Source organism: Schistocerca nitens, chromosome 2, assembly GCF_023898315.1.
Source record: "Schistocerca nitens isolate TAMUIC-IGC-003100 chromosome 2, iqSchNite1.1, whole genome shotgun sequence".
Taxonomy (NCBI): Eukaryota; Metazoa; Arthropoda; class Insecta; order Orthoptera; family Acrididae; genus Schistocerca; species Schistocerca nitens.
The window spans coordinates 782088765-782113975 of NC_064615.1; the positions used below are offsets into that span (position 1 = coordinate 782088765).

Below are 25211 nucleotides of genomic sequence, written 5' to 3' on the forward strand. Positions count from 1 at the left end.
TCCCTGGGCTAAAAATATGGATGTAAGATGAATGATATATCAGGACTGAGGAGGTTAAAACAAAAAATAAAGAAGAAATAATGACAGCTGCTAAAAAGGAGGGCCAACAGAAGACCCTCCTTCCCTTATTTATAGTTTAGATTGCCACCAGTAGATCTGAGCATTATTGAATGAAATGGGGACAAATATTGCATGGACAATTACCGATTCATAGAGAAAAATTAAAAGTTTTAATTTCAAAAAGACTCATATTGTACAATTATGAACAAATAAAAATGACCTCCTGGCACCCAAAATCATACACTAAACAAAACAATGTGTGTAAAATGCCTTGTGATTCAATACGACAAAAAATTAAAGTTAAATCAACACGCAGATAAACAAATCAATAAGCTCAGTTAAGCATGTTTCACTCATAGAAATATTTCTCATTGTGTTGACCTAAAGACAATGGTGTTATTTTATATTGCATATTTTCGCTCCCTGTTGTCTTGTGGCATTATCCTTTGTGACAACAATCACAAGTAAGCAAAGTTTGTATTCAGAAGAAGTGAGTGTAATAATATTGTTTAAAGTAGATTACCACAGATCTTTAAAGGTATCTTTAAGGATCTTGGGATTCTTACACGCACTTCCCAGTATATATTTTATTCCTTAATGGTCTTTGTCACTCATAATAAAAATAAGTTTTAAGTGGGATTGTGGATTTCACAATAGCAATATGATACACAAAAATAATTTTCATTTAAGCTTTAACTCGTTGTTCAGAGACCAGAACAGAATTATGTGCTCTGCTGCAAAAGTGGTCAACAATCTCCCATCTAAAGTGAAATAGGAGACTTATAACAGTTACCAGTTGAAAAGAAAATTGAAAATATCTGATTAGCCAGTGCTTCCACAGGTAAAATTATGTAATTTGGAATCAAAAATGTTTCACTTCTTGTCAGTTGCGTTACAAGCAACAGTGTTCATTGCAGACCTGCAAAAAAGCATTAATATAATGTAAATAGGCCACTAAAGATATCTCTTTTCTTTCAGAAATAGTAGTGCATCAAATGAATATTAAATTACCAATAAAAGATAAACAGCACAGATTTTTTTTATAATTATCAGCTTTCCTACTAATTGACTTGATTACATTCAGCTGGCATAAATATAAGCAGCATAAAATAGTATACTGATAGTTTATTGTTTCTCCAAGTAAATTATCTTTTCTTCATGTGTAACTTAGCTCATTCCACATGTTTTCTTCCTTAATGGGTTCAATGGAGTATGAATGACTTAATGGATTAATGAATGAATGAATGAATGAATGAATGTAGCATGTGAATGAAATGAAACCAGAGTTTTGTGCATGGTCTGCATGAATTATTAATCTTCTCATGGGAAAGCATGTCAGCATGTGTACCATAGGAAACTTCTGATATGTCAACTCTGGCAAGGATGTAATGTTGTTTTTTACACATCGAGAAAATACAGGATTAATGAAATACAGGGTGTCCCATAAAGGGATTTATACTGTTTGATATTTAGTAACTGAGGTAGTATTAATGATAACCTGATCCAGTTGTGGTTATATAGTGCTCACATAACTATTGTGTGTAGTAGCCATTCATTTATTTTTCTTTTGTTTATTTTCAGTTGCGTAACTCTGCGATAAATAACAAGATGGGTAAAAACTTGACCTTGGAGCAAAGAAACTGGATTTTTTGAAGTGTTGTTTGAAATGTGAAAACATGAAAGAAGGGCAGAGACAATGGCAGGCAGAGTTTGATACTGCACCACCATCACTTGTAGCAATGACGAAATTATGTCACATATTTGATAGGGAAGTGTGCATAATCTGAAGAAGGGATGGTGTGGCAGGAATAAATCAATAGTGGACTGAAAAGGAGTGGTCCCAGTTGTACAAGCTTTCACAAGATCCCCAAAGAAGTTCATAAGACAATCTGCTTCTGAATCAGGTGTTCACCACATTTTAAAGAAGCAAAGTCGAAACCCTACATTCCAAGCTAGCTTTAAATGATGAATGAGGATGAGGCACCTCCTAAGTTTGTGAATGGATTTGTGATAATGAACATCTGACCAATGTCATTGTTTGGTCTGATGAGACAACATTTAAATTTAATGGAGTCGTCTATCTGTACTAGACAAGATATAATCCCGATGTTACAGAAGAATGAGCTGATAATCTTCCTGAGTTATAAGTGTGATGTGGTATATCTATCAGAGGATTTGTAGAGCCATTCTTCTTCTTCTTTTAAGCAATAGTGACAAGGGTAAAGGACCTTAGCAAGAATGAATTTTACCAGCTGCTCACCAACTGTATCAAGACAAAGACTGCATTTTGTAACAGTATGGTAGAAAAAGATTACTGTCATGATATGCGCCAATTCCTGGATGAAACATTTGTTGAGAGGTGGATAGGCCAACAAGTAAATGTTGAGTTTCCCGATGTAACACCATTAGCCTTCTTTCTGTGGGGAATCTTACGCCACAATACCACATACGCTGGATGACAAGAGAGGTGAAATTGTGACTGCCTGTGAATCCATTCCAATGATAACCATAACATGTGTCAATCTGTTCTGCAGCATTGCAGGTGGTGTATTGCTGCTGATGGACATTTTGAATATCTTCAACAGTAAAACATAATCAGTAGTGCCATGACCCTCAATGTGACTTAAAAATTCATAGTTTTTTGTTTTTTTTGTTTGAATTATTAAAGTTCAAACAATGTAAACCCCTTTGTGGAACACCCTGTATTGTTTAAACACCCTTTTTCTTAAGTTTTATGTCAGAAGAAAAATATTTCATATAAAATGTAGTACTATACGGTACAGTTGCAAGTACATCATGTTTACCATTGACTGGTGAGGTTATTTATTTCACAATCACAATTTCAGCCTTAAGGTCATTATCAAGTGGTAATGCAAAAGATTTTGCTTCAACACATTTCACGCTTTAAAATCTTCTGACATGTGTACATGTCATCATCAAAACTGAACCTTTTCACTGAAGGAATACAATCAACAGCAAATATAATTTAACTATGAGAAGTTATTCTCTCTATGAATATTATTTTACAAGAATGATAAACAAAGTTATTAATATTTTGTGATATATTAGAAAAATATTGCAGATTAACTATAAGTAAAAATTAGAATAAACACGAAGAATTCTGGATACCAAACACTGTAGCCCTGACTAGTCTCATTGTTGTAAAATAAATTCTTTATAGGTGGTGAATTTTTGTTAATTTTAAGAAGCACATCACATCATTTAATCATTCAGTAATACATCCGTTCACACACAAAGTTATTTTAGTTGTGATGGGGAGGAGAGCCTACAGGTGTATATGTCAATGCAAATTGTACATCAACAAGCAGAAACAGCCACTGCAGAAAACGTGGATAAAATACTCCAATAACCAATTATGACTAGTGCTAATCTACTCACACTGGTAATTACATGAATCAGTTCTACACTCATCCTCATAAATTAAGGATAATTGCAGAATGTGGTGCCACACAATGTGGCACTAGACAAAACTGGTGCTAATAGCATAGGCACATAGAGAACACACACGACACAGATCTGTAAGTCCACGATATTGGTGATAAGTTGAGAAAACCGTCCCAAAACACGTATGCTACAAAACGCCACCATTTCCTGCACATGTACACCGACATTGATGTGGGATATGATCACCATGCACATGTACACAGACCGCACAACAGGTTGGCATACTCTGGATCAGGTGGTCGAAGAGCTGCTGGGGTATAGCCTCCCATTCTTGCACCATTGGCTGTCGGAGCTCCTGAAGTGTCTTAGGGGTTTGAAGACGTGCAGCGTGACTGAGAGCATCCCAGACATGCTGGCAACTGCTTGACATCGTAGCCTGATATTCTATGGCAGTGGAGGAGAAAGATGAGTAAGATGAAATTAAAACTTTGAGATTTCCTGATGACATTGTAATTCTGTCAGAGATGACAACAAACTTATCAATTGAAGAAAATGGATAGTGCCTTTAAAGCAGGTTACAACATGAACAACATCAGAAGCGAAACAAGGGTAATGGAGTGTAGTCAAATTAAATCTGATGATGCTGAGAGAATTAGATTGGTATATGAGAAACCTAAAGTAGTAGATGAGTTTTGCCATTTGGGCAGCAAAACAGCTGACCATGGCCGAAGAAAATGCCAACTAGCAAAAGGATGAAACATGGTCTGTAAAAGATGTATTTCTTAGCACAGAATGTAAATTTAAATATTAGTAACTCTGTTTTGAAGGTATTTGTCTGGAGTGTGGACTTGTACGGTAGTGAAATGTGGATGATAAGTGTACCAGACAAGAAGAGAATAGAAGTTTTTGAAATCTTGCACTCCAGAAGAAAGTTGAAAATTGGATGCTTAATTTGAATAACAAATCAGGAGGTGCTGAATCGAATTAACGGAAAAGAAATTTGTGACACAATCTGATTAGAAGAAGGGACCAGTTGACTGGACACATCCTGAGACAACATAGAATTGTCAACTTGATACAATGTAGTAATAATTGGAACTTTATAAAACTACAGTATCAGAAAATGAATGGTCCTAGTTCATGAGCTGCTACTGTCAGTTTATATGCATTGCCCAGATGACAACTGATCTTGTTTTATTTAAGCACAAAAACAACTTCAATAGAAGAGAAGGACTTAAGAAAAGTTGTAGGTCTTAGTGCTCCAAAAAATCAAACAGCGCCAACTCTTCCACAGTAAAAGCTCCACATGTCAGTGTGTCTCCGTGATGTTAGGCAGAAGTCTGACGACATCATGACTCGACTACTGTGCAGTTACATACCATCAGTTTGGCTTTTTGGGCAGCTTTAAGTTTGAAAATACTGACTGGATCTTTATAGCCTCCAAAACGTCTTCAGCATTAGGTGATGAAACATTAGGTATACACATCTTAGACTAGAACCCATCCCATTGTAACAATTGCCAAGGATATAGAGCAAGCCTGTATTATAGGACCATAACTTGTCACAGGTGCATATGGATAAGTGTATGTTGGAATCTTTTGGATACACCAAAAACTGTTACTGAAAGAAGACTAAGCTTGCAGGGTATGTTATATGTGTGCAAGATGGAAGAATCCCCAAAACAGCACTGTTGTTGAAACCAATGAATAGATACAAAAATAGTGGAAAATCTTGCAACACCTGGAAACAAGCTTTTTCAGAGGCTCTCCAGTTCATGTATATGGACAGGAAGGAAGTTGAAATACTTGCAATTGATTAAGTTCTAGGCGCTACAGTCTGGAACCACGTGACCGCTACGGTCGCAGGTTCAATTCCTGCCTCGGGCATGGATATGTGTGATGTCCTTAGGTTAGTTAGGTTTAAGTAGTTCTAAGTTCTAGGGGACTGATGACCACAGAAGTTAAGTCCCAAAGTGCTCAGAGCCATTTGAACTGTTTGATTGAGTTCACTGGAGGAAACTTGTTGCTTGATATGCTACACAGCACTGGAGGAACTAGGTCTAAGTAAGTACGTTAGTAAGCTCCTTCTCTTAGTCTATTCAGCTACTGTTTCTGTTTGCTACTTCAGACATAAAATTTACTGTACACTGATAACTAACACTGTCTGTCTAGTGGCAAGAACAACACCTGTTAAACAGAAACAGTTATGAATTTACATCCAAAAATTTGAAGAAATTGTAGGAGAGACTAATGAGACATACTTTTATTTTGTTTTCAAATATCTGGGGTTTCAACTTTTTAAAATTTGATTATGCATGTTCCATGGGTCTATATAGCAATTAGCCCACCATGGATTGTCAAGATTATGATTACATACATTTAGAGATATACATATTCAGAATAGAATTACAACAATAGGGAAAGGATATGAAACCTACATTTCTCCCACTGTATAAGACGTTTAAATAACTTAAAGGAATGCAACTGGGTGATGTGGCTGACAATGGCTGATATTTTGACAGGTGACCACCTGTCATTTTCAAGGCAAAATATTTTTGCCTTGAAAATGACAAGGTGATCAGCTGCTGAAATATCAGCAGTTGTGCTGTTTGAGGCTTTCCCAGTGCTGCATCTGCTTGATAGGTTCCTGGGAATTACACCAGATAATATTGTAAAAACCACACAATATATCAGCGGGACAACTGCCCACCATCTTCAGGTGCTACTGTCGCATCGCTGAGAAGCTTGCCAATTTATATTTTGGTTTTCTAGAACAGCGCAGGTGCCAGCGTGGGCATAACGTCATTGAAGACGGCATTGAATACCAGAGCCCTCTGCTGGAGAAACGGGTCGCGGTCTGCGGAAGCGCGGTGTGGGAAAATGTGGCTGGGAGTGACAGGCCCCGTTCATGCGCACGAGGTGTTGGCGCACCATTTAAGCATCTGCGCTAAGGTTTCCCACCTGCGTTGACTCGGTGCAGTTGCTAATCTGCGGCTGATGATTCCTTAGCGCTGCCAAGGCTGGCTTCCAAGCTTTGCTCAGGTGAAACCCTGTATCTCTGTTTATTAGGTCACTGCTTATACGTATTTCGACAACCTCTTTGATTATGGAATCCCAGTATGTGGAAGCATACGGTAGGATCTTGGTTTCTTCATAGTTCATGCCATGTCCCGTGTCAAGGCAGTGTTCAGCAACTGCAGGTTTCTCTGGCTGACCCAACCTCGTGTGACGTTTACGTTCGTCGCATCTGTCTTTAACCGTACAACACGTCTGGCCAACATAAGACTTCCCACATTGGCATGGGATTTTATATATTCCTGGTCTCCTCAGACTGAGGTTGTCTTTAACAGAGCCCAGCATTGATTGCACTCGTGCTGGAGGCCGGAAAACACATTTAATCCGGTATTTCTCGAAAATTCTACCCATCTTAAAAGACACGTAACCGACATATGGTACTGAACCTTGCCTGACTCTGTTCACTCCTCAGTCCAACTATGATCCACTCCACTGCCCCCAAATCACGGCCTGTTAACATTCCAGAATTCCTTATCATCAAACCTTGCCTCACCATCATTCCCCCAATCCCTCAACTGGAAACCAACCTTACATCAGCAGTAAGAAATGCAACCTACCAACTGAAAACTGGTCCTGGTGTGGTTTTCAATTGCTGGGATTACCTGGCAGAGGGTCTCTGCCAGTTATCAGATTCATCCACGTACAAACCCTGTCACATGACCCCACTCCAGAAATCCTGCCCTCCCCCCTCACCTTTACCGTTCCTCACACTCCTACCTTCTACAGTCTTCCTAAAGTCCATAAAGCCAACCATCCAGGACGTTACAGTGTGGACGATTACTGTAGCCCAATGAGAGAATCTCTGTTATTGTGGATCAACATCTTCAGCGTAATATCTGTAATCTAACCTCCTACATAAAAGACGCAAACCATTTCCTCCACCAATTCCCCACTGTTCCTGTTCCTTCACCACATGGCTCCCAGCTTGTCACTGTTAATGCCACCTCCATTTACACTAACATATCCATTGCCCATGGCCTTGCCACTATTGAACACTACTTTTCCCAACAACCAAATAACTCCAAACCTAGCCTCCTTCCTGGTCACTGCAACCAACTATAAACTCACCCACAACTACTTCTCCTTTGAAGGCATCATCTACAGACAAATCCTTATTACAGCAATGATCTTCTGCATGGCACCGTACTATGCCAACCTATTCATAGGCCGTATAGAGGAATTCTTACTAACCTTCCAAAATCCTAAAACCCTCTCTGATTCAGATTCATTGATATCTTTGTGATGTGGACAAAAGCTGGGGACATTCTATCCACATTCCTCCAGAACCTCAAAACTTTCTCCACCATTCACTTTACATGGTTCTCCTCTACCCAGTTAGCCACCTTCCTTGATGTTGACCTCCATTTCCAGGATGCCTACATCAATACCTCCTTCCATATCTTGACCACTGACACCCATTCCGTACAACAAAGCCCCTTCCATATAACCTAGCCATTCATGGTTGTCATATCTATACTGGTGAGCAGTGCCTCTCCAGATGTACCAAGTGTCTCACTGAGGCCTTCACAGACCGATGGTGGCTGGGCAGCTAGGTAGCCCTGTGGCCCAGATATGCCCCTCCCCCCTTCCTCACCCCCCCCCCCCCCACCCACCCACGCTGTCCCCCAAGGTAGGCAGCTGGCAAGAGATGGAAGTCAGACAGCAGGTTACCTTCCAATTAGGTAGGCACAATGTCAGCAGCATTCACACTTAGTGTGGACAGCAGGCCTGCAGCCAGTGGAGACAGCATCTGTCAGCAGCAGCTTGATGACCAATTTCTTAGTGATGCCTGGCATAGTTGTCCTTGGTAGCTCGCTGCTCCAAGTGAGAAGACATATCAGTTAGCACACTAAACTCACATTCTGCAGGACAAAGTTTCTCTGTCCTGCAGAATCCAGCTAAATCACTCTAGACAGATGCTGGAATGGTTCCTTTAAAAGGACATGGCCAATTTCGTTCCCCATCTTTAAAACATGCTGAGCTTGTGCTCTGTCTCTAATGACCTCTACGTTGATGGGATATTAAACCCTAATGTTCCTTCCCTCATTTTGCCTGTCTAACATGAGTCCATTGTCGTTTCTGAAACAGCAGTATATCTCTATCCTAAGCCATAACAGAACCGAGGCACCAGGCTCAGCTGTTGAGCAACCAAAACATCACCACTCCACTCTTTTTGATGCATCAATGGTTTCAAAGCACTGGTTGCGTTGTAATTGTGTAGTAATTTCTCCTTTCAAAAGCCCAGTGTGGTACTTTTGCAATGTCAGCACAGCCTGATTGAATAAGGCTTCTTTTGCAAGAACATCCATTTGCTGCTTGATGCCGAGGTTTCTTGTGTCACCCTTGCTATGATGCCTCCTATTGGACCAGTCACAGGAGTCTGATACTACACTAGGCAAGGTCATAAGGCAACAAAACAAATAAAAATGACCTACAGGTAACAGAAGTCGATATTTATGGACATACTCTGCCTAACACTGAATGTGAAGTTACTCATTGTGCAGATGGAAAATAAACTGATGTGGTACCAATGCTGGGTAAGACTCCAGCCACATTGCCTCGAGTTGATGATAAGTACCCTTCTCTGTGTTGATGATGAATTGTTTGATGACTAGTATTATTTAATGGTCCGTTGGGTGCAGTTCATTAAGCACAGTTGGCTGCCACTTTTTGTTTATTATGTCTTTTGTTGAAAGGTATTGTTCAATCACAGTAACGAAATCAGGCCACAGTACCCAAAGAAAACTTCAGCTTTCACAAATTCTTCAATCTTGGATGACATTCCATACATTTCTTTAACTGTTCAGTATTGCCACCTGGAACCATAAAATTTAGTTGGCTTTCTCTGACCAGTAGATCATGACCGAGCCCATCTGATGATCTAGCATTAATGGCTGCAGTGGTGGTATGCACTCAAAAAAAGAAGCAACCATAAAACTCATTGTTGAGCCCAGAGATGTTGTCCCCCCTCCCAGCATTTGTATTTGTTTTCTTATTGACCATTGTCCAGCAACAGTGACCTAACCACAAACAAATCTTGTGTACTGCTTAGAAACAAATACTAATAATAAGATCAATCATAATGATAATTGAATAGTAGATTTATGTAGCTGTGTACAGCAAAACACACATGAAAAGCACTGCCAGAACGTAGCATAACATTTTTCAGTAATGCACTGAAAATTAGACGTTCGCTGTCAATGGTGAAGCCAATTTTAAGTATGAACTGACTACATCCTACAAAAAATGAGCTATTTGAAGCTGTTTAAAATATATACATCATAATCATTCCCACAGGAAAGACAGTAAATAATTCCTAATAAACTAATGCAAAACTTAAGCGTAGACTTAAAGATAAATAACTGTAATCATAGCAACAGACACAACAAGTTTCCCTAAACAGATTACATGTATGACAACTGAAATATAAGCAAGTAGGATTCATACTTCATTGGAACTACTAAAATAATCTTTCATTTGAACAATATCGGCCTATATATCCAAAATTATCGCATATTCAAAGGACATCCCCACATGACAGATAAAGAAACACACAAAAGTAATGAAAGTGTACAAAACATTCTACTGATTACATATTTATCCCAATCACTCATTCAACGCACTGAGAGAACACTTAATCACACTAAGCTCTGCATTCAGAGAACCAAAACTATTTTTGATCCTTAGCAGTGTGCTGTCACAAATATTACTACCAAAACTCAAGGACCATTGAAGGTCAGAGAGTCAAAGTTGTAAGAGACCTGAGTAGTGCTAAGAGATGTGTCAATGCTTGACATATAGAGGACCATGGCAGCATCCTCAAACTGCACTCTGGTAATGGCATGACATAATGGTGTGAACTGCTTTGGGCAAGGGGGGTTTACTCTTACTAGGCAAGTGGTGGGGTGCCCTCCCTCCACACAGCAGTGCTGCAGTAATCCCAGCAAATGTGTATTGGCAACAAATAAGTAGATTGAGTTCATTCAACACATGATGTAGCAATCAGTAAACACCACAGCAAGCTGATCCTGACAGACAGGTTATGACAACACTGTTGTTGTCTTCAGTCCAGAGACTGGTTTGATGCAGCTCTCCATGCTACCCTATCCTGTGCGAGCTTCTTCATCTCCCAGAACCTACTGCACCATACATCCTTCTGAATCTGCTTAGTGTATTCATCTCTTGGTCTCCTTCTATGATTTTTACCCTCCACACTGCCCTTCAATATTAAACTGGTAATCCCTTGATGACTCATAAAATCTCCTACCAACTGATCCCTTCTTCTAGTCAACTTGTGCCACAAATTTCTCTTCTCCCTAATTCTATTCAATACCTCCTCATTAGTTATGTGCTCTACCCATCTAATCTTCAGCATTCTTCTGTAGCACCACATTTCAAAAGCTTCTATTCTCTTCTTGTCCAGACTATGTATTGTCCATGTTTCATTTCCATACATGGCTACAATCCTTACAAATACTTTCAGAAACAACTTCCTGACACTTAAATCTAAACTCAATGTGAACAAATTTCTCTTCTTCAGAAACACTTTCCTTGGCATTGCCAGTCTACATTTTATTTCCTCTCTACTTTGACCATCATTAGTAATTTTGCTCCCCAAATAGCAAAATTCATCTACAACTTACAGTGCCTCATTTCCTAATCTAATTCCCTCAGCATCACCTGATTTAATTCGACCACATTCCATTATCCTCGTTTTGCTTTTGTTGATGTTCATCTTATATCCTCCTTTCAAGGCACTGTCCATTCCGTTCAACTGCTCTTCCAGGTCCTTTGCTGTCTCTGACAGAATTACAATGTCACTGGCGAACCTTAAAGTTTTTATTTCTTCTCCATGGATTTTAAAACCTACTCTGGATTTTTCTTTTGTTTCCTATACTGCTTGCTCAATAAACAGATTGAATAACATCGAGAATAGGCTACAACCCTGTCTCACTCCCTTCCCAACCATTGCTTCCCTTTCATGCCCCTCGACTCTTATAACTGCCATCTGGTTTCTGTACAAATTGTAAATAGCCTTTCACTCCCTGTATTTTACCCCTGCCACCTTCAGGACTTGAAAGAGAGTATTCCAGTTAACATTGTCAAAAGCTTTCTCTAAGTCTACAAATGCTAGAAATGTAGGTTTGCCTTTCCTTAATCTATCTTCTAAGTTAAGTCATAGGGTCAGTATTGCCTCATGTGTTCCAACATTTCTACGGAATCCAAACTGATCTTCCCCAAGGTCAGCATCCACCAGTTTTTTCCATTCGTCTGTAAACAATTCGCATTAGTATTTTGCAGCTGTGGCTTATTAAACTAATAGTTTGGTAATTTTCACATCTGTCAACACCTGCTTTCTTTGGGATTGGAATTATTATATTCTTCTTGAAGTCTGAAGGTATTTCGCCTGTCTCATACATCTTGCTTGCCAAATGGTAGAGTTTTGTCAGAGCTGGCTCTCCCGAGGCTGTCAGTAGTTCTAATGGAATGTTGTCTACTCCCGGGACCTTGTATCGACTTAGGTCTTTCAGTGATCTGTCAGACTCTTCACGCAGTATCGTATCTCCCATTTTATCTTCATCTACATCCTCTTCCATTTCCATAATATTGTCCTCAAGTACATTGCCCTTGTATAGACCCTCTACATACTCCTTCCACCTTTCTGCTTTCCCTTCTTTGCTTAGAACTGGGTTTCCATTTGAGCTCTTGATATTCATACAAGTGGTTTCTCTTTTCTCCAAAGGTCTCTTTAATTTTCCTGTAGGCAGTATCTATCTTACCCCTAGTGAGATACGCCTCTAGACCCTTACATTTGTCCCCTAGCCATCCCTGCTTAGCCATTTTGCACTTCCTGTTGATCTCATTTTGAGAAGTTTGTATTCCTTTTTGCCTGCTTCATTTGCTGCACTTTTATATTTTCACCTTTCATCAATCAAATTCAATATAACTTCAGTTACCCAAGAATTTCTACTATCCCTCGTCTTTTTGCCTAGTTGATCCTCTGCTGCCTTCACTGTTTCATCCCTCAAAGCTACCCATTCTTCTTCTACTGTATTTCTTTCCCCCATTCCTGTCAATCGTTCCCTAATGCTCTCCCTGAAACTCTGTAGAACCTCTGGTTCTGTCAGTTTATCCAGGTCCCATCTCCTTAAATTCCCACCTTTTTGCTGTTTCTTCAATTTTAATTTACAGTTCATAACCAATAGATAGCGGTCAGAGTCCACATCTGCACCTGGAAATGTCTTACAGTTTAAAACCTGGTTCCTAAATCTCTGTTTTACCATTATATAATCTATCTGAAACCTGCCAGTATCTCCAGGCCTCTTCCATTTACACAAACTTCTTTCATGATTCTTGAACCAAGTATTAGCTATGATTAAGCTATGCTCTGAGCAAAATTCTACCAGGCGGCTTCCTCTTTCATTTCTTATCCCCATTCCATATTCGCCTACTATGTTTCCTTCTCTTCCTTTTCCTACTATCGAATTCCTGTCATCCATGACTATTAAATTTTCGTCTCCCTTCACTATCTGAATAATTCCTTTTATCTCATCACACATTTCATCAAACTCTTTGTCATCTGCGGAGCTAGTAGGCATATAAACTTGTACTACTGTGGTAGGTGTGGGCTTCATGTCTATCTTGGCCACAAAATGTGTTCACTATGTTGTTTGTAACTGCATACCCGTACTCCTATTTTTTTTATTCATTATTGAACCTACTCCTGCATTCACACACACACACACACACACTCACTGGTCATACCGGACTCGAGAGTCCATTACCATAGCAACGTATTTTCCCCATCTGTCCCTGTCTTGGGCTATTTCCTTCCATTCACCTTCAATACATAGGCTCCTCAAATCAGCCTTCACATTGTCCTCCCAACTACGCCTCGGTCTCCCCACAGGACGGTTTCCCTCTAAGTGCCCTACCAGTACTCTGCGTGCTGCCCTGCCCTCATCCATTCGAGCTACATGACCCGCCCATCACAGCCTACATGATTTAATGATACTGATTATGTCAGGGCTTGAATAGAGTTAATGAACCTCTTCATTATGCAGTTTTTGCCACTCTCCGCTAATGTCATCCCTTTTTGCTCTGAAAATTTTCCTCAAAATTTTGTTTTCAAATACTTGAAACGGCTTTTCAGTTTGCACAGTGAGAGACCGACTCTCACACCCATACAGCATAACTGGCAGAATAATAGTTTTGTATATTCTAATCTTTAAATTCCTAGACAATATCTGTGATGAAAGTAATCTATTCAGTGAGAAGTAGCACTCATTTCCCGCTCGTAATCTCTTCTTCAGTTCAGATTCAATCTCATTTCTCGAAGTGATGTCCACGCCTAGATACTTAAATGTGTTCACTTTTTCAAACTGCATGTCTCCAACTCTTAACATTTCCTGATCTAATGCTGTTGCATTCTAGTAGTAACCAGGTATTTAGTTTTGTCTTCACTTATCCTTAGACCTACATCTTCACTAGTCTTGATTAACGCATTCGCATTTGCTGTTACAGATTCTTTCCTTTCGCTAATGATGTTTAGATCATCTGCATACCCTAATATCTTAATATTTCCATTTAACTCCACACCCTCTGAATTATTTGCTGCCATTTGTACAATATATTCTAGGACTAAATTAAAAAGTTGCGGAGACAGGGCTTCCCCCTTCTTAAATCCGTTCTTTATTACAAATTCTTCTGACTCCAATTTACCCACGTGTACTTGCTTCTATAAGTCTAACATACTTCTTTGGTATTCCAAGTTCCAAAAGAATTCTGTACAATTTTGATTGCAATACAGAATCATATGCTTTTGTAAAATCTATGAAAAGATTATGAACTGGTTTATTGTATTCCCATTTCTTTTCCAAAATTTGACACAGGGTGAATATTTGGTCTATAGTTGATCTGTTCCTCTGAAAGCCAGCTTGGTAATCCCCCACAATTTCATCTGCATATGGTGCAAGCCTGCTTAGCAGAATATTCAAGAAAATTTTGGAACATACTGGTAATAGCGATATCCCTCTACAATCACTACAATCCATTTTGTCGCCCTTCTTAAAAATTGGGATCAGAATCGACTCCTGCCACTCTTCAGGTATCATCTCTGAGTTCCATACTTCAGTTATCACTTTGTGAACTACTCCCACCAATTTCTGTCCCCCATTTTTAATCAATTCTGCAGTTATGCAATCTGATCCTGGTGCTTTATGGTTTTTCAATTAGTGATTGCATCTCTTACTTCCTTTAACGTTGGCTCAGGTATCTGAGGTTCTGCTTTATGTATTTCATAGACCTGCTCATTTCCTGCTTCCTGGTGTACATTTAATAGATGCTCAACTTACTTAATATAGCACTGGGGTATGTCAGCATTCCCCCAGCATCCCTTCTAAGTGCATTTGTCCTAGCCTTGAACCCCTTCCTATACCTATTTATGTCTAGGTAAAGTTCCCTAATGGTTTTTTGTTTTACTGTTTGTTTCCATTTTTTAATTTGATTGTTCAAATAATCCCTCTTCTTTGCCCATAGCATATGACCAACTTCCCTTCTCATGTTCAAGAACTCCTCTTGTTTTCTGTTCCCGTTCTATCCCAATCTAATCGTGCTTTTCTCCTTTCTTCTACCAATTTCTTGCATTCCTCATCAAACCACAGTTTCCTCCTGTGCTTCTTAATCATACCTATTATGACCTTCGCTGCCTCTTTGATATTATTCCTCACAGTGATCCACTGTTTATTTACATCCTCATCTTGATCTGCGTGTGTCCTGAGAGCATCAAACCTATTTGAAATTTCTATCATGTACCTTCTTCTAAAGTGTTCATCATTTAGCTTGTCAGTGTCGAACCTAACAAGTTCTGCATTGTGACACCTTGATGTTGCTGTAGATAGCCATTGGTGAACTTTGGCAACTACAAGAAAATGATCAGAATCGCAGTCTGCTCCCCTGAAAATCCTAACATTTTCTATACTAGTGTGCCATCTCTGATCTACAAGAACATGATCACTAATTCCCACATATCTAACTTTAACCAATCCATTTCCCTTTTTAAATTTTCTAACCTACCTGCCCGATTAAGGGAACTGACATTCCATGCTCCAATCCACAGAACGCCAGTTTTCTTTCTTCTGATAATGACATCCTCCTGAGTAGTCCCCACCCGGAGATCCACATGGGGGACTATTTTACCTCTGGAATATTTTACCCAAGAGGATACCATCATCATTTAACCATACAGTAAAGCTGCATTCCCTAGGGAAAAATTATGGCTGTAGTTTCCCCTTGCTTTCAGCCATTTGCAGTACCAGCACAGCAAGGTCATATTGGTTAGTGTCACGAGGCCAGATCAGTCAATCATCTGGACTGTTGCCCCTGCAACTACTGAAAAGGCTGCTGCCCCTCTTCAGGAACCACACGTTTGTCTGGCCTCTGAACAGATACCCATCCGTAGTGGTTGCACCTACGGTACGGCTATCTGTATCGCTGGAGGTCCATGGTTCTTTGGGAGGAGGGGATTACAACACTAGATACAAATAAACAAAACACTCACATGCCGTGCACAAGTGGAGGTCATTGCACTCCTGTCGTAAGATGCTCACTGGTCTTAACACTTGATATGCTTTACAAGTAACAGCACTATATATGGTACAACATGTTGTGTACTTAATAGACACTGGAGCTATCAGACCAGTCTATTCATATGAAAGTGGATATAAATTACATTACAGTCATGCAGGATGCTAATGAACATATGAATTAAACCTTTCTGATCCTCTCTTCTCCAGATCCATGTTGGATCACTCTTTAGTAATTTCAGTAGGTGAGGTGATGAAAGGCGGTACCCAGTGAAGAAGCAAGGGTAAAATGCAACAAATTCTGAATATGCTTTCAACTGGTTTTGACAAGCTAGTACTGGGAAGTTCTCAGTTGTTTTCATCCTTTGTGGGTTGGATCTGATCTCTTTTTGCATGTGTTTGATAAATCATATTTGCTTCTTTCCAGACTCTGACTTCACCAAATTTATGATATCTCCAGCTCTATTAAATACATTGAGGGTATGAAATAAGGTGTCAAGATGTTCCTCCCATGATGGTGAACCGATTAAAATGTCATTGAGATACGCAGTAATGGACTTAAATTATTATGGCCCCAATATGTGATTAAGTACTCTCATAAAGGCAGCAGATGATACAATCAAACCAAATAAGGTTCTCTTAAACGTGTAGAAATGACATTGTATTTTCAACTTTTTGGGTGCAATAAAAGCTGCTTGTGAGGTAAAAACTGCTCAAATATATGGCACAATTAAATTGCTATAATAACTTCTTTAAATTCTTTGCAAAAAAAAAAAAATGATCCTGTTAATTGCTCTAGCAAGTCATGCAATCCTGACAATTCCATTTGGCTTCATTAATGTGATTGAATGGAACTACTGTATGCACTCTTTGGTCACTCAATGGTTCCCATATCTAGCATTCTCTGGATCTCACGGTCAACAGTAGGCTTTTAGCTGATGACACAGAGTAAGATTTTATACAAAATACTTCATGAGGTTTTAACCTTAATTTGCAAACACATCCTACAATTAGTCCAAGCTGGGACAAAAATACATACTGGTAGTACTGTGACCCATCCTTCAGCTCTGTGTTTTGATGTCTGGCAGGTTCTATCAACTTATTCAGTTTTGCCTGAATATCTGTATCAGTGTCACGACCCATCCTACATCTCCACGTCATTACCTTTCCCTTGAAATTGCTGTGTTGCAAATCTCGTTTCTTCTTTATTACTAATAAAAGAAAGGTTCACACCCTAGCATCCTCACAGTCTGCATCTAAAATTGCTTTAAAGCAAATCTTCATCTCTTCCTCCTGGTTCTTCCCGTAAGCAAATCCCTCTACAAAATCTAATCAACAACATCTTCTTGTTACCCTCTCTGCACTGAATATGATTCTAGCACCCAAAAAATCGAATAACAAAAACTGAATCCTTAGAATCTTCTCCCAAAACCTGGTAGGCGTACTTCAACAACACTTTTTCTCTGATTGGCTTTCTTCAATTTACAACTACATTTATCAGGCACCTTTACACAATCGTGGAGCTCCCGACGTAATAACAGTATCTCTATTATTGTGATCACCTCTGAACCAGAAACCAATAAGATATCAACACTGACTCCAAATACTTCAACTTAACTGCATCCTTTCCTTAATAAGTCTTCCGTAACCCTCAAGTGGATGCGCTGATTTTCATACCATGTGCGGGCGCTAGGCGTACTTAATACACACATTAAGAATTGCTGTTTTATGTTACCAAGGTGAACATGGTATGAGCAAAATCACGGTGTAATCGTGACAATAAAGTAAATTTGTAACATATGAGCTAAATCATAATAATAAAATAAATTTACATTGAATCATTCTGTTGCCGTGTACAAGTGTCAGCCTACAGTAACGACCCACTCGGAGCATTAAACAGAGCAGTTGCATCACATCCCAGCCAAATACTTATTTGAGTACTAATTATCTTGTAGACAACTGCCTCATTGTGGAGTTTTGATGCTTGCTCAGAATCTGGGTCTTTTTTTTTTTTTTTCATGGATCATAATTTTTTTTTCTCACCTGGTCCAATGACTATTTTATACTACTGCTGCTTACTTGGGCATATGACAACACAACATATGGGATTCCCCAAGGTTCAATCCTGTCCTGTCCTGTTCCTCAAATATGTAAACCATCTTCCATCGTAAATCAAAAGGCTTATCAAGATGGCGGCTAGTATAAAAGTTAAGCAAGTGTCCTTCCAGAAAAACATAAATTTTGCCGTAAAAAAGAAATCGTGTGAAAATTGTAAGGACGAAATCACGAAACTGAATGAATGCACAAAGAGCTTACAGTTCATAATCGACAGTTTGAAAACGGATATTTCGAAAATACAACAGGAAAATAGTGACCTGAACACGCGAAAACTTGCGCGAGATAGTTCGTCCGTTACGGAAACATGGTCAAATGTAAAGTGCAAGAACAGCAAGACCCAAAGTGCAAATTCGGAAAACCTTCAAAAGTTACGCAAGCTTTGTGCACGAAAACACATTTCAAGTACTTTCTACCGCCGATAGTGAAAATACAACTTACCGTACGCATGAAAGATGAGAAAAGCAAAAGGGCACTGTGAATAAGGTAAGAGAAGAAAATTTATTGAAGCAAACAAGCGTGAATGACGTCAATGTAAATGTGCCGACTAAAAATTGTGTCGATGTGTTTAGTAAAACAATACAAAACGATTCGCACATCGTGAACACCAATAACAGTAAACTGTTTGTGTTTTCAGACAGCCATGGTCGTGGTCTTGCGAGTAAGCTAAAAGAAACAACTAAAACATATTCGTGTGGTATAGTGAAACCGGAAGCCCCACTTAGCACAAAATCTGCACGATAATGACTTCGTTATACTTCTGGGAGGCGCAAACGACATCTACAAAAATGAAACAGCGAGTGCAACGCGCGATCTTAAACAGTGTCTGAGAAACCTCTCATACCAACGTAATAATGGTCAATATTCCGCATCGCTATGATCTTGTAAGATGGTCATGTGTTAACAGGGAAATAAAAAGTGCCAACAATCAGTTTGCAATAATCTGCAGACATTTTAAAATCGTGAAATGCGTTGATATAAGCAATATTGGGCGTAGATTCCACACGCAAAACGGCATTCACCTGAATTACTTGGGGAAAGAATATCTGGCAAACCTGATAACTAAGGTAATAAAAAACCACCAAAATAAATTCAAAACCAAAACGATAATTGCATCGCCATCGCCTGACTCCATAACGAAAACACTTCAAAAAAAAAAGGTAAAAACATCAGAACTATCATCAGCACCAGCAAAGCATGTAAAATAAAACGAAATATAAACAGAAAGAACAGAAGGCAGCTATTTCAACGACAAAAAAACTACAGTTCTTCATCATCCAAATACTATTTTAGACAAGATAAACGAGAAGACTCCAAGTTCACAAGAAAAGACAGCAGTAGTGGCAGAACCAACATTTGAAGTGCCAGAAACAATAACACCATCAACAACAAAATATAGAAGGCCATTGGGCAGAAGAAATGATGAGCCTCTTTCTTATTTCAACCATTTTTTGTGTGTGGGCCTGAAGAAAAAGAAGGGACAACAGTAGGAAGTGTCAAGTGTCTTTACCCTTCTGTCTCAAGACAGACTCCAGTGGATTCTCAGTCAGGTAACAGCACTAATGAATGAAAAAGCAAGGAGAAGGCACCTCTTTTTGTCATCAAAATATAAGGGGCCTCTTAAACAAAACAGATAAACTTCTTATTAACATTAGGCCCTAATAAAAAGGACAGTATAAATAATGCTCGATTCTGTGCTTAACTGAGCACCATGTCACTGATAAATGTGCCTTGCCATCTGTAGTAAGTTATAGTTTAGTAACATGCTACTGTAGGGAAAGTAAAGACAAAGGTGGAGTAACAATTTATGCTACGGAATAACAATTTGAGGACTGTGCAACACAAATAATAACTAAATTCTACACAATAATAGTGTTGGCTGTCTACAGGGCTCCTTCAGGTGACACAAAAACTTTTCTACATTTAATGTAACTCCTGTCATGGTTACTTTCAAAAGCAAAGGATATTGTAGTTTTAGGTGATTTCAATATAAACTTTATGACAGAAAATAAGAATAAAATTGACTATGAGATTGTGATGACCTTACATGGAGAGTCCTATGCCAGAGTGAACCAACTACAAATTACATGTTTCGAGATATTCAGCTCTAAAGTTCAACTACAGAAAAAAAATCTGATGAGATATTGAGGGCAGTAAATGATCTTCAACAGATTGCTAACATATACTGAATCTTGTTTATTGGATTTTCAATCAAAATGTACCTATTACAGGTCTGAAAAAATGATAGTGATTATAAGGAAGTGAAATAAAGTTTGAATAAGTACATTGTCTCAGCACAGATGTAACTATTATAGCACTTTTGTTTCGTCACACGTTATGTTTATAGCAGTCGTTTCATTCTTGAACAGAAAACGTCATATACTATAAGGAAACTGTGTCTGGTACATTTTATACAGAATTTTTGGGAATCTCATTCATCTTCTGATAACCCATCTTCACTGGAATTTCCAGCTATCTCTGCAGAACTTCGCAAGTTCTTGTAAAAATCATGGTAGATAGGAATGAAGCACAGCATTGACTCAAGATCTTTCTTCTTTGCACTCGTAAGTGGTCTTCCTCTGGGATACTTGAGATTCAGTGCTATGTGGTGAAGATTGGATGTCCGACACCTAGCTCGTTTAGAGAAACTAACTTCATAGTACACCACATCATCATTGTGTGTCTACTTGAACTGCATTACGTTGGGCTTCTCTTTGCTTATTCTGATGCACCTTATTTTCATCCAAGCTACAGTTAGTCCATCAACTTTTTTCCTGTTTCTTAAAACTGATGTTAAGCTCTCAGAGCTGAAGAAATCATCACATTTCATTTCCACCACACCAAACTTTTGTTTTTTGACTCTGCATGTTTTCATTATGTTCTGGATTTCATTCATAAGGTAAATGTTTCGGTTGCATCTCATCTTGTTCTCAATATATGACTGAAATCAGTGTCATTGGGCAGATAACTGTGGCCTGGGATTAAAAATTTTTGAATGATTTCTTTGACATGATGAGCAGGATTTTGAACGATACGCATTAGTATTGTTACCAGTTTGAAATTTCTATTTTGGCCACCACAAGAGTCTGGCCAAAACACAACAGTTTCTTTCGTGGAATTAGCATTTAGGTGTTTCATGACACGATCCTATCTCATCTGGTCCTCGACCTGCTATTCTCTCATGCCAAAGGTGCATAGTTCCTTTGGATGTACCCATATCATGGATACCCAAACTGAAGCAAGAAAGTTGACGTTTGTAATACACAACACCAGTGGGAACTTTTGGGAGCGAAATTGTCTTTTGCAGATCAAACGCAAGGACTGTGCATTCACCATTTATTGCTGTCTCTTTGTCTTTTCGTAGTGTTGCCCTTGCAAGGTCAACCTTTCGATGACGTAGCTCTTTTTCCATGTTTACATCTTCAAGAGCTTTCACATTGTCAGAAGTGTTCTCTAGTGCTTTTAGAGAGTTGGTTTTAATTTGAAAGATATCACATTTCTTGCATGTGTCTTTGTGTCGCAATTTAAATGAGAGGTTGAACTTAGTTTTGAAAACTTTTTCATACAACGATTGTGACACAATGTCAGACTCTGCATTTTCTGCTATCAGTGGCTCTTTATACAGCCTGAACATCAAGCTCAAATTGAGGTGACAGGAGAGATCCTTCCGACAATAGTGACCCCTATAGCATGGAAATGAATTAATATGATCTCTGATGCGACGAATTCTTTCTTGAGGAAATTTATTACGCGGCTCATGTTTTCCTCTTGTGTCTTGTAGTTGACCAGACTTCACTTTCAGAAGAGCTCTGTGAATCTTTGCACTGTTAACACAGAGTGTGTTTAGGAACATATTTTTGCAAACCTTCACATCACCTGAAAGTAATGTCGAGTAAATGTTCTTAGGAGATCTTCAGCATTTGATCTTCTGTCCTTCAAAATGAAGGACTTTACAGACCGTCCAATCAAAGCTGTTTGTGTTTCATACCGTCCATCACTGTAATACATATCAAAAAATAACTGTCGATCCTGCAGTGAGACTTTTTCATAACATTTGCGTCGACATGTACAGCGTTTTTCCCATTACTGTTTGTCCCGTCGATGATGTAAATGCGTTTCCGCGGTTTTGCGAGTCTTCCGAACATTCTTTTTCCAGTTACCTGGATTGCTTTTCTTGCGCTTCACCCTAATTGGTTCTTTGGATTCTGCAAAAAATAAAAATGTTTCTTAATGTAAAACTATAGCCTACATGTTCTCCACTTACATCATTACGAATACAGTTAAGCAAGTAAAATAGTTAAATAAAAGTTGACAACAGATGTGCAGTCAAAACGATGCGTTTTCTTATATTTCATTTGCCAAAGTGTACCAACTACGTTCCTAACGCTGACGGCATTCTCGATATTCAGCTACTGTAATAATCGATCAGGAACATGACCCTATCGATAGTTTTGAGTATTCCACTACGTAGTTCACAGTTTACTCCCTAGATGGTAGCACAGCACATCATCATGTAGTTAGTTCACTTTTGCATATGACAGTAGCTTTCAATAATCGCATGCAACGAAGTTATGTTGTATACCATTCTTAGCCTTTTTTATGCAGTTTTAAGTATAAAACATACCTTCACTACTTGATTGAGGATGGCACATATTCATCGCTGGAACCACACTCAATGTCAACATTACTGTCATTTGACTCTTCTGAACTCCTGTATGCAACTTCGTCTACCATCTTGTCACTGGAGTGGCACCAGAGTTAAATGTAGATCTGAGACACTCCAGAAGTGCCAACATAAAAAAAAAATCGATCAGTGTCCCTCAAGAGTACTGGTTCGTTTTGCCATATGAATCTTTATAATTTTCTGCACCATTATCAATAGCTAACCTAAAAGTCAAAATTTGTAGTTGGTTCACTCTGGCATAGGGCCCTCCACATAATCTGATATCAGTAATAAACTTCCCAACAAGAGTTACATCCGATTCCCAAACTATGTAAGACAACATTTTTTTTAGATGCAAGTAGACATCAGAATTATACTGTCAGGCAGTGAGTGCACATTGACAAGAAAATAAACTGGTCCTCACATATTATAGATCTCTGTAAGAGGCTTAGCTCTGCTACATATGCTTTATGGGTTGTCACTACATGTGTTGAACCTAACACTGCAAAAGTGGCATACTATGGCTATTTTCACTCACCCATTGAATAAGGCCTTATTTTTGGGGCAACCAGCCATTAGCAAGGAAAGTGTTCATTGCACAGAAGCGAACTTTAAGAATTATATGCAGATTGCGCCCAAGAGACTCGTGTAGAAATAGCATTTGAAAACTTAAAGTATACACAAATACATGCCAATATATTTTTTCTCTCATGTTGTTTTGTTTCTAAAAATATAGAGATATTTCAACCAAACAGTAATTATCATAACACACGGAGGAAGAATAACATACACAGCAAGCATAGAAATTTAAGCTTGCCACAAAAGTGTGTCCACTACACTGGAACAAAACCCTTCAGTGCTCTTCCTGCTGAAATAAAGACAGAGATTCATAACAAGAGTAAGTTTAGGAAAGCACTAAAAATATTTCTGCTAGAAAAAGCATTTTACAGTCTAGATGTATTTTTAACTAAATAAAATGTAAAATTTTAATATTATATAATAAAAGTTGACTTAATGCAACTGAGAATGTTATTTAACTTGAGCTCTGTATCTGTGTGTGCTCTGTATCTGTTTTCTGTAGTGCCTTAATGATTCTAAGAAAATATGTGTTTTCTTTTTTCTGTATAGCTGCTCAAAGAATTTACTGTATAAATTTTTATATAATTATGTACTCAGATTTCTGTATATGTTAGAAGATTATCATATTGTATTTGTAAAAAATGACTCGTTCCACGTCATCATGAATCCAACACAGTTGGAACACGAAATAAAATAAAATAAAATAATCCAATCACAGCTTGTCACTGTGTTAACTGAAACAATAATGAAGTAATAGATATGGGCTCAAAATTGTAAAACAAGAATGTATCTGTACAGGACAAGTTATTTACAGTTGGCACGCTTTATACACAAGCACGCCTGCTCAAGGATTAATGTTGCATCCATTGTCTGTGTGCATAGTTTGTGTTGCTGTAGATGATCTTGTTTCAGTATGTTCAGTTTCAGAGAGAGCTACATTCGAAACTAAAATCACTTTTCCTGTGTATCCCAAAGTGGAAACATGTCATTATTTCTTCTACATTGTGGTTAATAATCATATGCTTCATGATCATTTCCCCTCTGGAATTCATGAGGATATTCCTGCCATTTATTGTATTGTATTGTTTGATTGTTCTCATACCACCTTCTTTCGCTGCCAAGAAAATCAGTTCATTCTATATTGAAATATAAATCTTAAATTGTCTTTGTGAGTTACAAGAGCTATTCTCTCATGAAGAGGTAATGGTAATTGCTGTATAAGAATCTGTAACAGTTCTATATCTTTGACAGGCTCATCCAAATATATGTTACAGTCTCAATGCCCCTGCAAAAGTTTGCACACTGTACCATAACTGTCACCTTAAGGTGGTGGCAACAATAATTTTGACTTGATTGCTCACTGTTGTTCAGTAGACAACAATTTGTTCAGAAGGGCAGCTTGAGATTCACTGAAATTATTGTAACTATCAGCTTCTCTCATGCTCCATATGTGCTCTGTCTTTCAAATTGGTAAAGAAAATATCTGTTTTTTGTGTCTTGGAATGCGATGTTAACAAAGCTGATTGGAAGTGCTTTATGAAAGCAACATGATGCTGCCCTTGAGTCTGCTATAACTCAAGAAAGTTATATGTACCACTACTGGTATCAACAATAATGTTTTGCATTGCACTCAGCATACCACAAACATTTCACTTGTATCATGTTGTCAGTTTTTTTTTTCTTCTAATAGAAGTTCACCTAACTGAGGAAGACACACGTTACTATCTGTAA

General features: G+C 38.5%; 1 protein-coding gene across 2 annotated transcripts; it reads right to left on the reverse strand.

Annotated features, from left to right (window-relative positions):
• Positions 1-229: 229 nt before the first annotated feature.
• LOC126234626 (uncharacterized) lies at positions 230-22975 on the reverse strand. Of its 2 annotated transcripts, none has more exons than XR_007544754.1 (2): positions 22863-22975; positions 230-979 (listed from the first exon to the last, which is right to left on the reverse strand). XR_007544754.1 is itself a non-coding variant. In XM_049943353.1 (2 exons), the coding sequence occupies exon 2, from the start codon at positions 22089-22091 to the stop codon at positions 21357-21359; it is 735 nt and encodes a 244-aa protein (XP_049799310.1). In that variant the 5' UTR covers positions 22092-22443; positions 22863-22967; the 3' UTR covers positions 20496-21356. The 2 variants fall into 2 exon arrangements, 1 of the variants encoding a protein (XP_049799310.1); XM_049943353.1 differs by lacking the exon at positions 230-979 and adding an exon at positions 20496-22443 and having other exon boundaries at positions 22863-22967.
• Positions 22976-25211: the final 2236 nt, after the last annotated feature.

What these genes read in the sequence shown, in the direction of transcription:
- LOC126234626 (XM_049943353.1), bottom strand. Translation starts at nt 22,091, where the DNA reads ATGTTCCTAAACACACTCTGTGTTAACAGTGCAAAGATTCACAGAGCT.